The sequence below is a fragment of the Dromiciops gliroides genome, chromosome 2 (genome assembly GCF_019393635.1).
Source record: "Dromiciops gliroides isolate mDroGli1 chromosome 2, mDroGli1.pri, whole genome shotgun sequence".
In the NCBI taxonomy this organism is placed as follows: domain Eukaryota; kingdom Metazoa; phylum Chordata; class Mammalia; order Microbiotheria; family Microbiotheriidae; genus Dromiciops; species Dromiciops gliroides.
Window position 1 is genome coordinate 310,269,139 of NC_057862.1, and position 15,243 is coordinate 310,284,381.

The 15,243-nt window shown below is 42.8% G+C and overlaps 1 protein-coding gene across 19 annotated transcripts in view; it reads left to right on the top strand.

Moving 5' to 3' along the window:
* The window catches only part of LOC122740066 (protocadherin gamma-C4), a 249,367-nt gene that overhangs the window by 142,930 nt on the left and 91,194 nt on the right, over window positions 1-15,243 (top strand). Inside the window, exon 1 of one of the 19 annotated variants that reach the window (XM_043981866.1) lies at window positions 955-3,541. The exons of 16 other annotated variants lie outside the window; for them this stretch is intronic. In XM_043981866.1, coding sequence (XP_043837801.1) covers window positions 1,118-3,541 — 2,424 coding nt within the window. In that variant the 5' untranslated portion in view covers window positions 955-1,117. Of the gene's footprint in view, window positions 1-954; window positions 3,542-5,979; window positions 8,594-9,353; window positions 12,139-15,243 lie in introns of those variants that run through there. 2 more of the 19 variants (XM_043981873.1, XM_043981870.1) reach the window with 2 other exon arrangements.

Below are 15,243 nucleotides of genomic sequence, written 5' to 3' on the forward strand. Positions count from 1 at the left end.
TCCAATGAGGATGTATTTAAGAATGGCAGCTTGGTATAATGGATAGGGTAAAGGTCTCAGAGTGTGGAAGATGTGGGTTCAAATTCTGCCTCTGACCTATACTGAATGTGTAAACCTGGGTAAGTCCCTTAACCTCTCAGTACTTTCAACTCACTTAGACTATGATTTACAGAGCAGTTGTGGTAAAGGTAGTTTCCTGCGGCAAGTGAAATAACAGGTCCATTAAATTATTTATTTAAGTAACCTTCCAAATTGTGTCTCTCAATGAAAATTAGGCATTGCAAGAGGAGAAAAAGTTTCCTCTATATTTTCTTCCAAAAATATTTTAGAAAGAAAAGAAAAAACCTCATAGTAAAACTGTCCTCCAAACAATATTAATATCCGACGGTGCTGGTTAAATGAAATCCTAAAGGACAAACCTGTGATGCTGTATATTTAATAAGGGTTGTATTCTTTTATAAACTCATACTAAGACCGCAGACCCTAAAAGGGGTTGGAATGTTTAAATTACTACTTCCAAAAGAGACGGAAAGTAAAGCAAAAGTATTCCTTTCGTTATGAAATACATAGGAGGAATAAAGAACGCTTCTCAAAGACATTCGTGGAAATCTGCCAAATGTGAAAAGGATGCTAGAGTTAAAATTATGACCAATAAATGTTATTGGCATTTAACATTTAATTATAGCATTGAGGTTTATCTCCTTTTGTCCACCCCTGACCCCCAAAACAAAAGAATGGCAACTTCCTACAAAATGTAATAAATAAGGGGAGAATGGGGGACAAGAAACAACGATAATAAAGGTTGGGTTGTTTTCCTTTTCTTTCCAACAATGTGTTCACGAGTGTAGTAATTTGTTAGGACTCTGGGCGCCGCTGTTCACCAATCAGGAAGAGAACTGCGTGAAGCGATCCAGCACTACCCACAACTCTTAAAGCACAAAGCCCCGGAATATCAGACATACACAGTCTGGAGCTGCACAGAGGCGCAGCCACTGTGTCCTCCAAGCTCGGGACTCAACCTTTGGATGCTGATTGCCTGGGATACAGAGGATACAAGAAGTGATCTAAACATAGTCTGCATTACTGGAAAACCGGATAATTTCTCTGCAAAAAAGCGATGGCTGCTTTTCAAAGGCGCCGGGACTGCAGAGGGCGAGTCCTGCTTTATTTTCTCCTGGGGATGTTGGGGAATACTGGGGCCACACAGATCCGCTACTCGGTGCCCGAGGAGATGGAGAAGGGCTCTTTCGTGGGCGACGTGGCCAAGGACCTGGAGCTGCAGTCGCGGGAGCTGGCGGAACGCGGAGTCCGCATCGTCTCCAGAGGTAAGAAGCAGCATTTTGCTCTGAATATCAGAAGCGGCAGCTTAGTCACCGCGGACAGAATAGACAGGGAGGAGCTCTGCGGTCAGAGCGCCCAGTGCCGGCTGAATTTCAATGTACTGGTGGAGGATAAAGTAAAACTCTTTGCAGTAGAAGTGGAAATAACAGACATTAATGATAATGTGCCGAAATTCCAGGTAGAACAAGTAGAAATTAAAATCATTGAAACTGCAGCTCCCGGAATGCGATTTCCTCTTCCGGAAGCATTTGATCCGGATGTGGGCATGAATTCTCTCCGGGGCTATGAGCTGAATCCCAATCACCACTTCTCTCTGCAAATGCAAAACGGAGCTGACGGGGCCAAGTACCCAGAGCTGGTTCTGGAGCGAGCTCTGGACCGAGAGAAGGAGCCTGTTTACCACCTCATCCTCAAGGCCTCGGATGGCGGAGATCCGGTGCATTCCGGCACAGCTCAAGTCCGCGTGACTGTCCTTGATGCCAATGACAACGCGCCAGTGTTTACTCAGTCAGTGTACCGCGTGAGTGTTCCCGAGAACGTGCCTAGGGGGACCCAGCTGCTCACGGTGAACGCTACTGATCCAGATGAGGGAGTCAATGGGGAAGTGACCTATTCATTCCGGAGACAGAATGAAAAAGAACTACAAATATTCCAGCTTAACGCAAGGACTGGGGAAATAATAACCTCTGGAGATCTAGACTATGAGAAATCGAACTTCTATGAACTAGAAATACAAGCTGAGGATGGCGGTGCTTTTTTAGCAAGAGCTAAAGTGCTGGTTACAGTCTTGGATTTGAATGACAATAGCCCGGAAGTGACTATCACCTCACTATTTAACCCAGTGACAGAAAATTCCCCCCCAGAGACCGTAATTGCCCTTTTAAACGTGCATGACCGAGACTCGGGGGAGAATGGCCTTGTCACTTGCTCCGTCCCGAAAAATCTTCCTTTTAAACTAGAAAAATCAATCGATAGTTATCATCGTTTGGTGACAGACAGAGCCCTAGATAGAGAGAAAGTTTCCACGTACAATATCACCATAACAGCTATAGATCAGGGAACCCCGCCCCTGTCCATAGACACTCACATCTTCCTGCAGGTGGCAGACACCAATGACAACCCTCCTATCTTCGGTCAGGCATCCTACTCTGCCTACATCGAGGAGAACAACGTTAGGGGGGCTTCCATTTATTCTGTGACTGCCTGTGATCCAGACAGCGAAGAGAACTCTCGTGTCACTTACTCTATTGAGGAGGACGTCTTCCATGAGGCACCTCTATCCTCCTACGTCTCCATTAATTCAGAGAATGGCATCCTCTATGCTCTACGATCCTTTGATTATGAACAGTTCCGGGACTTGCAGTTTCGAGTGACAGCTCGAGACTCAGGGAATCCACCTCTCAGTAGCAATGTTTCTCTGACTCTATTCATCCTGGATCAAAATGACAACGCCCCGGAAATCCTGTACCCTACCTTCCCAACAGATGGTTCCACAGGAGTGGAGTTGGCTCCTCGATCTGCAGAGCCAGGTTACCTGGTGACCAAGGTAGTGGCAGTGGATGGAGACTCTGGCCAGAACGCCTGGCTGTCTTACCGTCTACTCAAGGTCACAGAACCCGGGCTCTTCTCTGTGGGTCTGCACACTGGAGAAATCAAAACTGCCAGGGCTTTCATGGACAAAGACGCTCTCAAACAGAGTCTGGTGGTGGTGGTCTCTGACAAAGGGGAACCTTCCCTGTCTGCTACTATCAGTGTCACAGTAGCGGTAGCAGACAGCATCCCTGAAATCCTCTCAGACCTTAGCGGCCAAGAGGCCTCCTCTAATCTCGAAGACTCTAGCCTCACACTCTACTTAGTCATTGCTGTAGCTTCAGTTTCCTCCTTGTTCTTTGCCTTCGTCATTGTCTTGCTGGCACTCAGAATATGGAGGTGGCGGACCTCCCAGCTCTTAGGTTCAGGCAGTGACCCTTTAGCGGGTGTCCCTCCTTCACAGTTCATGGGCATCGATGGGGTTCAAGCTTTTCTCCAGACTTATTCTCATGAGGTTTCTCTCACCACTGACTCTCGGAAGAGCCATTTGATATTTCCCCAACCCAACTATGCTGATACCCTCTTAAGTCAGCACAGCTGTGAGAAAACGAAACCACTCTTAGTACCAGAGGATTCGAGTTGTTCCATTCATGATCCTCCTTTGGCTCCCGTGAGTTTGTGTTCTCATCTATTTTGCTCTTGTTTAATAGAGTTGGTTTGGGTTTGGTTTGTAGTGTGTGATTTAACAGGAATTCAGGAAGGTTTCCTCTGCTCCTGTTTAACTTTTGTTGAAACCCCCATGTTATTGAAATGTACTGTGTCAGTATCTACCTGATGCATCTGGTATTTTTGTTAGAGCTCTATATAGTATTCAAGCATTTAAATTTGATCTCTTATCCAGTGAAACCAGTAGTTTCTTCCAGTAATGATCTAAGTTGATTAGAAATCCATGCTAATGAAGTCAGGTCAAGATTTGAATTCTCCCAAATGAGGGGCAACTAGGTGGTGTAGTGGATAAAGCACTGGTCCTGGGTTCAGAAGGACCTGAGTTCAAATGGGGCCTCACTTTTTTTTTTTTAGTGAGGCAATTGGGGTTAAGTGACTTGCCCAGGGTCACACAGCTAGTAAGTGTTAAGTGTCTGAGGCCGGATTTGAACTCAGGTACTCCTGACTCCAGGGCCGGTGCTCTATCCACTGCGCCACCTAGCTGCCCCGGACACTTGACACTTACTAGCTGTGTGACTCTGGGCAAGTCACTTAACCCTCATTGCCCCGCCAAAAATAATAATAATAATAATAATAATTCTCTCAAATGATACTAAGCATATCGAAAGTTTTGGTTACATCAGTAAAAGTCTTAAGGGCATATACACTACCTCCTCTTTTTAAAAAAATGCTATTTTCTGAAATAGGGAGCTGATGAAAAAGTGCATTGAGCAAAATACATAGTCATTAGTAAAAAATACAATTTCTGTCTATAACCTCCTAAACAAATGTCACTTGGTAGTTATCTTCCTGTAGAAAAAGTAGGTTTAAAAAAAATTGTATATCGATGAACCATATAAAGATACACAAAAGGGATGGCTATAGATTCCCTCATTATTGTTCAATTCAATTTCATGCCAACTCATACTTTGGCCTTCCTTTTGAGGTTCCTTAAATACTTTATTTCATAATGAATGTCAGAGATCCAACACAGATGCCTTATCTGAAGTGAAGGTGTCTCTGAGACATAGGAGACCACGCCAGGAAAACACAAAATTTGGAAGGTCCTATAAAGATGGAAGTGGCACAGTGGATAAAACACTGGGCCTGGAATCAGGAAAATCTGAGTTCAAATCTGGCCTCAGACACTCACTAGCCATTCGACTTTGGCAAGTCACTTAACCTCTATTTGCCTCAGTTTCCTCATCTATAAAATGGGGACACTGGAGAAGAAAATGGCAAAGCACTCCAGTATCTTTGCCAAGAAAACCCCATTTTGTCCATAGGGTCATGAAGAATCAGACAAGACTGAACAACAGTTACCATAAAATTTTTTAAAAGTTAGAAAGATTCAAAGTATAGACCACTGACGGATACTGCCTCTGTTATCAATGGACCAGTCTAGCTAAATTTGTAGAGATAAATGAGCAAGTGTTGAAGTTTTGGGCAGGTCTCAAAGCCTCTCTTAAGTGGTAGGGTACTTTCAATCCTGCCTATTTAAAGAAAACATTAGCGGGGCTGAAACTATGGGGCATCAAAGTACCGAAATATTGGGGCAAGAGCTTTTAATTTCTTTTTCATATTTGATACTCATTCAAAAAGAGTTCAAAATAGTTCTAGAGGAGCATTTTAGTAGACAAAATGTTTCTGCTTGTTCTTTGTGACCTCCAGTTCATTTCCCTAAACTCTGAGCAAAGTAAGGAAACAGTTCCATAGAATACTAAGCTTAGGGAAGCGTCTGCCAAGAATAGCCGATCAAAGTGCTAAGCCCACCCAAGACTTCTTCGATCTAAGAAAAAGACAATCTCTGAGTTTGAGAAGAAAGGGCCTATTCCAGTAAGTTAGTTCCAGCTAAGTGGCCCCCTTCCCCTTCCTCACCTCATTGAAAGGATTGGTAAAACCTGTAAAGGATTGATTTATAGTGATAATTTTGGTGATTACGTTTGGTTTGTTCAGTTACTCTACGTTTCTTAGTGTCCTGCTTTAAAACAAATGAGGGTTTCTCTTGGGCCGAAAAATGAATTGCAGAACAATGGCTTTTAAAAACATTTTGCAGAAATCTGACTTTAGAAAGGATTTTGATAAAAGCATACACTAAAGGTTTGTGGCGTAGCATTATCTCTTGGGACTTAAAAGGGAAATGGAGACTGTAGGCTTTGAAACCTCTTTTGAAGCTATCACTAAGAGAAACGAACTAAAATTCAAATTATTTGGCTATCATGAGTCTCTTTCTAAAAGACTAAAATAATAAAATTTAGGGCTTGGAAGATTGATTCTAGAAATCCACGTAGCTTTGCAGTTCCTTAAAAAAACCTCGGAGCGCCGCTGTTGGCCAGGACGGAGAGACACTGCTAAGCAATGCCCTGTAACTTCCTGCAAAGAAATATCCTGCACAGTCATTAGTCGGGGAGCCGACAGGAGACCCAGCGCATACTCACTTATTATTCCTGCTGCGCAGATCTTGCCCCTCAGAACAAACGGCTTTCAGAGCCACAAAGCAAAGGGCACAGGCTGGTTTTCCTTCGCTACGGACTATTAGAACGTTGGTTTAAACTACAGTTCCTCGGGATCACAGAGGCAGTGGAGCTGAGGTCAAAGAATGCGACGCCACTCCCGGGAGCCGGGAATGACTCTGAGAAGGCAAGTACTATTTCCCTTCTTGGCTTCTTTGTTCTGCTGCGTGCTCTCCGAGCAGATTCGCTACTCTATTCCAGAGGAAATGGAGAAAGGGTCGGTGGTGGGGAATCTTGCCAAGGATCTGGGGCTCAGCATCCCGGATCTGCCGGTTCGTAAACTGCGTGTTACTGGGGAGAAGAAATACTTTACTGTGAACGCAAACAGTGGAGATCTGCTGGTCAGTGACAGAATAGATCGAGAGCAGATATGCAGGAAAAGACAGGTCTGTGAATTACTACTGGAAATAGTGGTGGAAAATCCTTTAAATATCTTCCATGTAGTTGTAACGATTCAGGATATTAACGACCATGAACCGCGATTCAGTCGAAATGAATTAAGTTTAGAAATCAGTGAATCTGTACTTCCAGGCGCTAAATTAATTCTTGAATCAGCAGAGGATCCAGATGTTGGATTCAATTCTTTGCAATTTTACCAGATAAACTCAAACCCCTATTTTTCCCTGAGGGTGAAAGATGATCCCGATGGCAGCAAATACCCAGAAATGGTGGTTGAGAAATCCCTCGACCGAGAAATCCAGAGTTCCCACCACTTGATCTTGACGGCAATTGACGGGGGTGATCCCGTCCGAAGTGGCACTGCTCAGATCAGTATCATAGTCACGGATGCTAATGACAATCCTCCTGTCTTCAGTCAAGATGTCTACCGAGCAAGCGTGTCAGAGAGCCTGCCCCCTGGATCTTCGGTGCTGCAGGTGACAGCCACAGATAAGGACGAGGGGGTCAATGCAGAGATTACCTTCTCCTTCACAAGAATCGCCAAAGACACCTTACACAAGTTTAAACTGGATCCCACCACTGGAGAAATCATTACTAAGCAGATTTTGGACTTTGAAGAAACAAAGGTATACACCATGGATGTGGAAGCCAAGGATGCTGGCTCTCTAGTTGCTCAATGCAAAGTTGTTTTAGAAGTTAAGGATGAAAATGACAATGTTCCAGAAATAACACTAACGTCTCTGTCCAGTCCTATTCCTGAGGATACAGTGCCTGGGACAGTAATTGCTTTGATTAAAACATATGATAAAGACGCTGGAGAGAATGGGGAGATTGTGTGCTATATAGAAGGAACGGTTCCCTTTAAAATAGAATCTTCTTCCAGAAATTACTACAAGCTACTGACAGACGGGGCACTGGATCGGGAGCAGATCCCGGAATATAATGTTACTGTGACAGCCACAGACAAGGGGAATCCTGCTCTATCCACCAGCAAAACCATTTCCCTGTACGTTTCGGACATCAATGACAATCCTCCCGTTTTCCTCCAACCTTCCTACGTCGTTTATGTCCCTGAGAACAACCCCGCTGGAGCCTCCATAGCCCGAATCTCAGCTACTGACCCAGATCTGGAAGAGAACGGTCACGTGTCCTACTCCATCCTCAGTAGCGACTTGGGCTCCCTGCCTGTATCCTCCTACGTATCAGTCAATGGTGACAGTGGGGACCTATTTGCTCAGCGTTCCTTCGACTATGAGCAGGTCCGTGCCTTCGAGCTGATCTTGCAGGCCCAGGATGCAGGCTTCCCCTCCCTCCGCACCAATGTCACTGTGCGAATGTTTATCTTGGACCGAAATGACAACTCCCCGAATATCCTCTACCCGCCACTGGAGCCCGACAGCTCAGCCCTCTTCGATATGGTCCCTCGATCTTCGGAGCCCGGCTACCTGGTCACCAAAGTGGTAGCAGTAGACACTGACTCGGGACACAACGCCTGGCTGGCCTACCATGTGCTGCAAGCCACAGACCCTGGGCTTTTCAGCCTGGGACTGAGAACAGGCGAGGTCAGGACAGCAAGAGCTTTGACTGACCGAGATGCAGCTCGGCACCGCCTACTGGTCTCCGTGCAGGACGGAGGCCAGCCCCCTCTGTCCGCCACTGTGGCTCTGCACCTGGTCTTTGCCGACAGTCTGCAGGAGGCGCTCCCGGAGATGAGGGAGGAGCACTCAGACACCTCGAATTCCCAGTCTGAGTTGCAGTTTTACCTGGTAGTGGCTCTGGCCCTAATATCTATGCTGTTTCTCATGACAGTGACACTGGCCATTGCCCTTCGCCTTCGGAGATCCTCCAGTCCTAAAGCATGGGGTTGTTTCCAAGTAGATCTTTGCTCGAGGTCTGGGCCCAACGTCCCCCCAAACTACAGTGAAGGGACTTTGCCTTATTCCTACAATCTGTGTGTAGCATCAGACCCAGGAAACACAGACTTTAATTATCTGAAATCAATTGAGCAATGTCCTCCAGGTCTTTTCAACACAGATATTGCTTCCATGTTATTCAAGAGTAATTTAAATGGTGATGTCAATTGTCATTCGAACACTCATTCACAGGTAGGCTTCTACTAAATATAATATTATTTTGCATATCAAATTTCACATCTTTTTACCTAAAATCATGTGCAAACAACTTGTAGTTATAGCGTTGACCTAAAATTATTTTATGTTGATTGATTGATATAATTGTATACCTATGGCATAATTACACCATCTCATCCTTAGTTCCATATAGGTATGAGATAAAGTAGATGTCAACTTTCACCTCCACTGCCACTGTTTAACATGTCCATGAACTTGAGTCTTTAATTGTATGTGGAAATGTTATATTCAATATGGTTACTGACGATTTCTTTTTGTCAACAGAAGTGGTATGGTGATGAATTGGTGAATCTTTTCGATAAGGTTTAAAATATATTTAATTTTCTTGCCCTTGAGAATTATCAAAAATATTGTTAGTTTTATTGAAGTTATTGTCTTATTATAGACTAATTTTTTAAAAGAACTTAAGATATTTTGGTTCTGATAGCGCCTACTTCAGCATTCTTTGCTAATTAGGTGAAACTTCAAACAAATTATTGGGGAAATGTTTTCTCTAAAGTGAAATGAGAAAAAAATTAGACATTTATGGAGATGAAAATTAACTCTCATATACTTACATTTTAAAAGGATTTAAGTTACTTTTTAATTTTATAATTCCTAATAATGAAACCCTGGTATTCCAAGTGTTTAATGGGGAAAAGTAATTGCAATTAGAAGCTACAAGAAGCATTTACATTTGCATAACTAACTGAAAACTGCATTTCGGGACTATCGGTGTTCACTTTGTGTAAAGAAATGCATGTAAAACAAAAACAAGGAAGTCACATACAGTAATGCTATTTCGGTAATCTACTGTTTGCCTAAAAGGATGCAGTAAGAGATTAAAGCTCTGGGCGTCGCTGTTCACCAATCAGGAAGAGAAAGGCACGGTGAAATCCTGCCTGCCTATTCTTTTCCCCACAACACAAAGAACCCCAGATCAAGAAACGCTTGTTCCTGATTTTCACGGAGATTCATATCAAGAGCCTTGGAGCCTTTTTGATTCTGCCAGTAAATGACAATAACCCCGACATCTTGAGGAAATAAGAATCAGTCCAGAGATAACTTGAAAAATAGGAAATCTAAACAGGTCAACAGTGATGATCTCTCTGCAGAAGCTTTGGGACTGCAGAGGGCGAATCCTGCTTTGCTGTCTCCTGGGATCGCTGTGGGAGACCGGGGCCCTGCAGATCCATTACTCGATTCCGGAGGAGATGGAGAAGGGCTCTTTCGTAGGTGACATCGCCAAGGACCTGGGACTGGAGCCCCGCAAGTTGTCGGAGCTCGGAACCCGCATAGTCTCCGGAGGTAAGCAGCATTTCGCTCTCAATGTCAGAAGCGGCAGTTTGGTCACCGCGGACAGAATAGACAGAGAGAAAATCTGTCTCGGTATTTCCAGCTGTCTTTTAAATGTGGAGATTTTAATGGAGGGCAAGGTGAAAATATATGGCTTAGAAATAGAAGTGACGGACATTAATGATAATGCTCCAAGCTTCCGGACAGATGAAGTAGAAATAAAAATTAATGAAAATGCGGCACCAGGTATTCGTTTTGGACTTCCCAGTGCGAGGGATCCAGATGAGGGAGTAAATTCCCTCCAGAGCTACCAGCTGAGCCAGAACAATCACTTCTCTCTGAATGTGCTTAGTGGGGCAAATGGGGTCAAGTACCCGGAACTGGTGTTGGAACAGGCCTTGGACCGGGAGGAGGAATCAGTTCACTACCTCACCCTCAAGGCCTTGGATGGGGGAGATCCGGGCCTTTCAGGAACTGCTCGAATCCGCGTGCTGGTCCTAGATGCGAATGACAACACCCCGGTGTTTACTCAGTCCTTGTACAGCGTGAGTGTTCCGGAGAACCTGCCTAAGGGGACACCGCTGCTCACAGTGAACGCTACGGATTTGGATGAGGGAGTCAATGGGGAAGTGACCTATTCTTTTCGGAACATCGACGACAAAGCTTCAGAGATTTTCCACCTGGATTCCCGGACGGGGGAAATATTTCTTGTAGAATCACTAGACTATGAAGAATCGAAAATCTATGAAATGGAAATCCAAGGGCAGGATGGTGGTGGTCTTCTGACTAGCGCAAAGGTATTGGTCAGAGTTCTAGACGTGAACGACAATTCTCCAGAGATGACAGTTACTTCTTTCACCAGTTCAGTCCCCGAAAACTCACCTCCGGGAACGGTGATCGCCCTTTTAAAGGTGCACGACCAAGACTTTGGGGATAATGGTCACGTCACATGTTCCATTCCGGGTCACTTGCCTTTTAAATTAGAAAAATCCTATGCAAATTATTATAGTTTGGTAATTGACAGAGCCCTAGACCGGGAACAGATATCCAGGTACAACGTCACAGTAACAGCCAAAGACCAAGGAACTCCAGTGTTGTCTACAGACGCTCACATCCCCCTACAAGTAGAAGACACCAATGACAACCCACCCAGATTTGGTCAGACATCCTATTCTGCCTACATCCCTGAAAATAATGCAAGAGGTTCTTCCATTTATTCCGTGACTGCTAGTGACTCAGACACCGAAGAGAACGCCCGACTCACTTACTCCATTTTGGACTACATTCTCCACGGGGCCTCTCTCTCTTCTTACATCTCTATTAACTCTGAGACTGGCGTCCTCTATGCTCTTCAATCTTTTGATTATGAACAGTTTCGGGATTTGCAGCTTCAAATAACAGCCAAGGACGGGGGAGACCCACCTCTCAGCAACAATGTGTCTCTGACTCTGTTCATCCTGGATCAGAATGACAACGCCCCAGAAATCTTGTACCCCGCCTTTCCCACAGATGGCTCCACTGGAATGGAGTTGGCCCCTCGATCTGCAGAACCGGGATATCTGGTGACCAAGGTTGTGGCGGTAGATAGAGACTCGGGCCAGAATGCCTGGCTGTCCTACCGTCTGCTGAAGGCCACAGAGTCTGGGCTGTTCTCTGTGGGTCTGCACACAGGGGAGATCAGGACAACCAGGGCCTTCCTAGACAAAGATGCCCTCAAGCAAAATCTGGTGGTGGCAGTCATGGACAATGGGGAACCACCTCTGTCTGCCACCGTCAGTATCACAGTGGCTGTGGCTGACAGCATCCCTGAGATCCTCTCAGATATCAGCAATCTGGAGACTGCAGCGCATCTGGAAGATGCAAGTCTCACTCTTTATCTTGTCATTGCTGTGGCGGTAGTGTCTTCTCTGTTCTTTGTCTTTGTCATTGTCTTACTGGTGATCAAGTTAAGATACTGGCGAAATTCGCGGCTGTTACAGTCCTCTAGTGGACAACTGGGCAACATCCCGCCCTCCCAGTTTGTGGACCTTGATGGGATCCAGGCTTTTCTCCAGACTTATTCCCATGAAGTTTCTCTCACTGTGGATTCTAGGAAGAGCCAAATGCTTTTTCCCCAGCCCAATTATGCAGATACTTTAATTAGTCAGCAGAGTTGTGAGAAAAAGGAGCCCTTGTTAATACCAGAGGATTCAGAGTTTTCTGCCAGAGATCCTGCTCTCATTTCCGTGAGTTTCTTTCATCGTATCAATAATTATCTTATTTCTTCATTATCTATTACGTTGGTTTTTGGCTTAGTTCTCTTCAAAGAAAGTGGAATAACTCAGGAAATTTTTCTTTATTTTTGTTTGGTCATTGCTAGGTTGGTAAAATATCACATTCTTTTATTTGTCATCATTAAACTAATAATTAATGCAATATTTATTATTCTACTCTGGGTGATGCCCTTCATATTTGTACTGCCTTTTACATTTGAAATGTTATATTTGCACAGAGAAGTGATTCTTTATGCTTGGCCACAATACTGCTAAAGAAGGTCAAGGTTAGCTTTAGACTAACCTTTTTTTCTGGTTCAATACGTTTATTGTCTTAGTCTGAAAATATTCATAGAAAATTACAGATTTTGATGTTTTAGCTATCAGCTGCTTCTTTCCAGGTTCTAGGGAAACACCTTCTTCTGAGCAACTCAGTGTTACTTCTGAGCAAAGAATATTAAAATCTAAGTCCTTAAGGGACCTAAAATCCCCTAAGAGTCTCATTTAGTGTACTCTATTGCCCAGGTGAAATTTGTCATCTGTATATGGAAAATCTGGTCTCTCTGTTGGAGCTTGTTGTCCAGGAGGTAGAGTCGATGGAATAGTATGAGTGTGCTAGAGTAAAACATGTTTCTAGTAAAAAATATAACTCGTGTCTTACTGAGTATTGGATAGTGGAGTCATCACCAAGTAATATTTTAAAATATTCTATTTAAAAACAGGGAACTTAGGGAATTGGCCTGTAATTAAAGAAGTTGAACACAGAGCTTCTTTTTATTAAATATGTTTTTATTGGGACAGCTAGGTGGCACAGTGGATAAAGCACTGGCCCTGGATTCAGGAGGACCTGAGTTCAAATCCAGCCTCAGACACTTGACACTTACTAGCCGTGTGACCGTGGGCAAATCACTTAACCCTCGTTGCCCTGCCCCCCCCAAAAAATATGTTTTTATTTATTTATTTAAATATTTCCACATTACATGTAAAACATTTTAAACATTCATTTAAACATTTTTTGAGTTCAAAATTCTCTCCCTATCTCTCTTCCCTAATCCTTGAGAAGACAAGCAATATGTTGTTCATTTTACATGTGAAGTCATGCCAAACATTTTCATATTAGCATATTGCAAAAGAAAACACACATGCAAAAAAACAAAAGAAAAATAAAGTTTTAAAAGGATGCTTCCATCTGCACTCAGGTCTCTTTCTAAAGATAAATAGGACTTTTATCAGGTGTCCTTTGGAATTATCTTAGATCATTGTCCTTATCAGAATAGCTGTCTTCCACAGTTGATCATTATTACAGTATTGCTGGTAATGTGTACAAGTTCTGCTGGTTCTGCTCATTTTACGTTGCGTTGATGCATATGTCTTCCCAAGTTTTTCTTAAGCCAACCTGCTCATCATCTATAGCACGATAGTATGCCATCTCAATCATATACCACAAATTGTCAGACAATCCCCAACTGATGGGCATTCCTTCAATTTCCCATTCTTTGCCACCACAAAAAAAAAGAGCTGCTATGAATATTTTGTATATATGGGACTTTTTTTTCTTTGGGGCACAAACCTAGTAGTGGTCTTACAGGGTCAAAGAGCATGCATAGTTTTATAGTATTTGGGGCATAGTTCCAAATTGTTCTCCAGAATGGTCAGACTAGTTCAAAACTACCAATAGTGTGTTAGTGTCCTAATTTTTCCACATCCTTTCTGGCATGTCATTTTCCTTTTCTGTCATGTTAGCCAATCAGATAGGTGTGAGGCAGTATCAGAGTTGTTTAATTTGTTTTTCTTTAATTAATAATGCATTAGAACATTTTGTGACTATTTATAGCTTTGATTTCTTCTTTTGAAAACTGCCTTTCATATCCTTTGATCATTGAGGAATGGTTCATATTTTTTTTATAGATTTTGCTCAGTTCCATATATATTTGAGAAATGAAGCCTTTATCAGAGAAACTTGCTGTAAATCTTTTTCCAGTTTCCTGTTTTCCTTATAATTTGGGGTGCATTGGGGTTTTTGTGCAAAAGCTTTTTTTATTTTCATATAATCAAAATTATGTATTTTACTTCCCATGATCCTCTCTATCTCATTTGGTCATTAACTCTTCCCTTATTTACACATCTGACAGGTACGCTTTTCCATAATTCCATCAATCCATAATTTATTTATGATATTATCCTTTTCAACACTGAACTTCTTAAGTTCTGCCCATATCTGCTGTTCTTTCAGTGATGCTTTGATTTGGACATTCATAATAATACTTGGTAAGCAAAGCTTCTTTCTCTGGGCTTCCTTATGGTAAATCAGAATACGAAATGCTGAATTTGTAGGAGACTTAAGTGTTCCCCATTTATTTTTTTCATAGTTAATTCTTTCTCAATACAAATCCAGAACACCCCCAAAGAAACAGTTCAGGATAGTGATTCTGCCCACTCTGCTGTTTCCAATACAATTCTCCCAACAATTCTCTAAGTGTTTGAATTGAAGTAAATATGTCTTCAACAACTAAATAAGTGTTGGGTGTCTTCTGGAACTTTTAAGGAAAGAAGCATTAACATTAAATCAAAGATAGCACAAAAATGTCCATGAAAGTGAATAAGAATAGCTTGTTTCTGGGCATTTGTTCCTTTTTAAAATAGTGTTGTTAATGGCTGATTTGAAAAGAAGCACTTGAAATTGACTCACGAAGGGGGCGGCTAGGTGGATAAAGCACCGGCCCTGGATTCAAGAGTACCTGAGATCAAACCCGGCCTCAGACACTGGACACTGTGTGCTGTGTGACCCTGGGCAAGTCACTTAACCCCCATTGCCCCGCAAAAAAAAAAAAGAAAAGAAATTGACTCACGAATTCTTTCAACTGCATTGTCATTGGTGACAATTATCACCATGATCAGTTTGACTTTCCCCCCCAATCCGTGGGAATCAGAGTATTCTAACGTCTGGAAATGATTTGTAAAATGCGCCTTTTAAAATAATTATTGTAGGGAATTTCCACTCAAAGGGATTTTTAAAAAATAAATTCATAGAATTATATCTTTATTATAAGAAATTATAGCTATTAGCAGTAAAAAAAA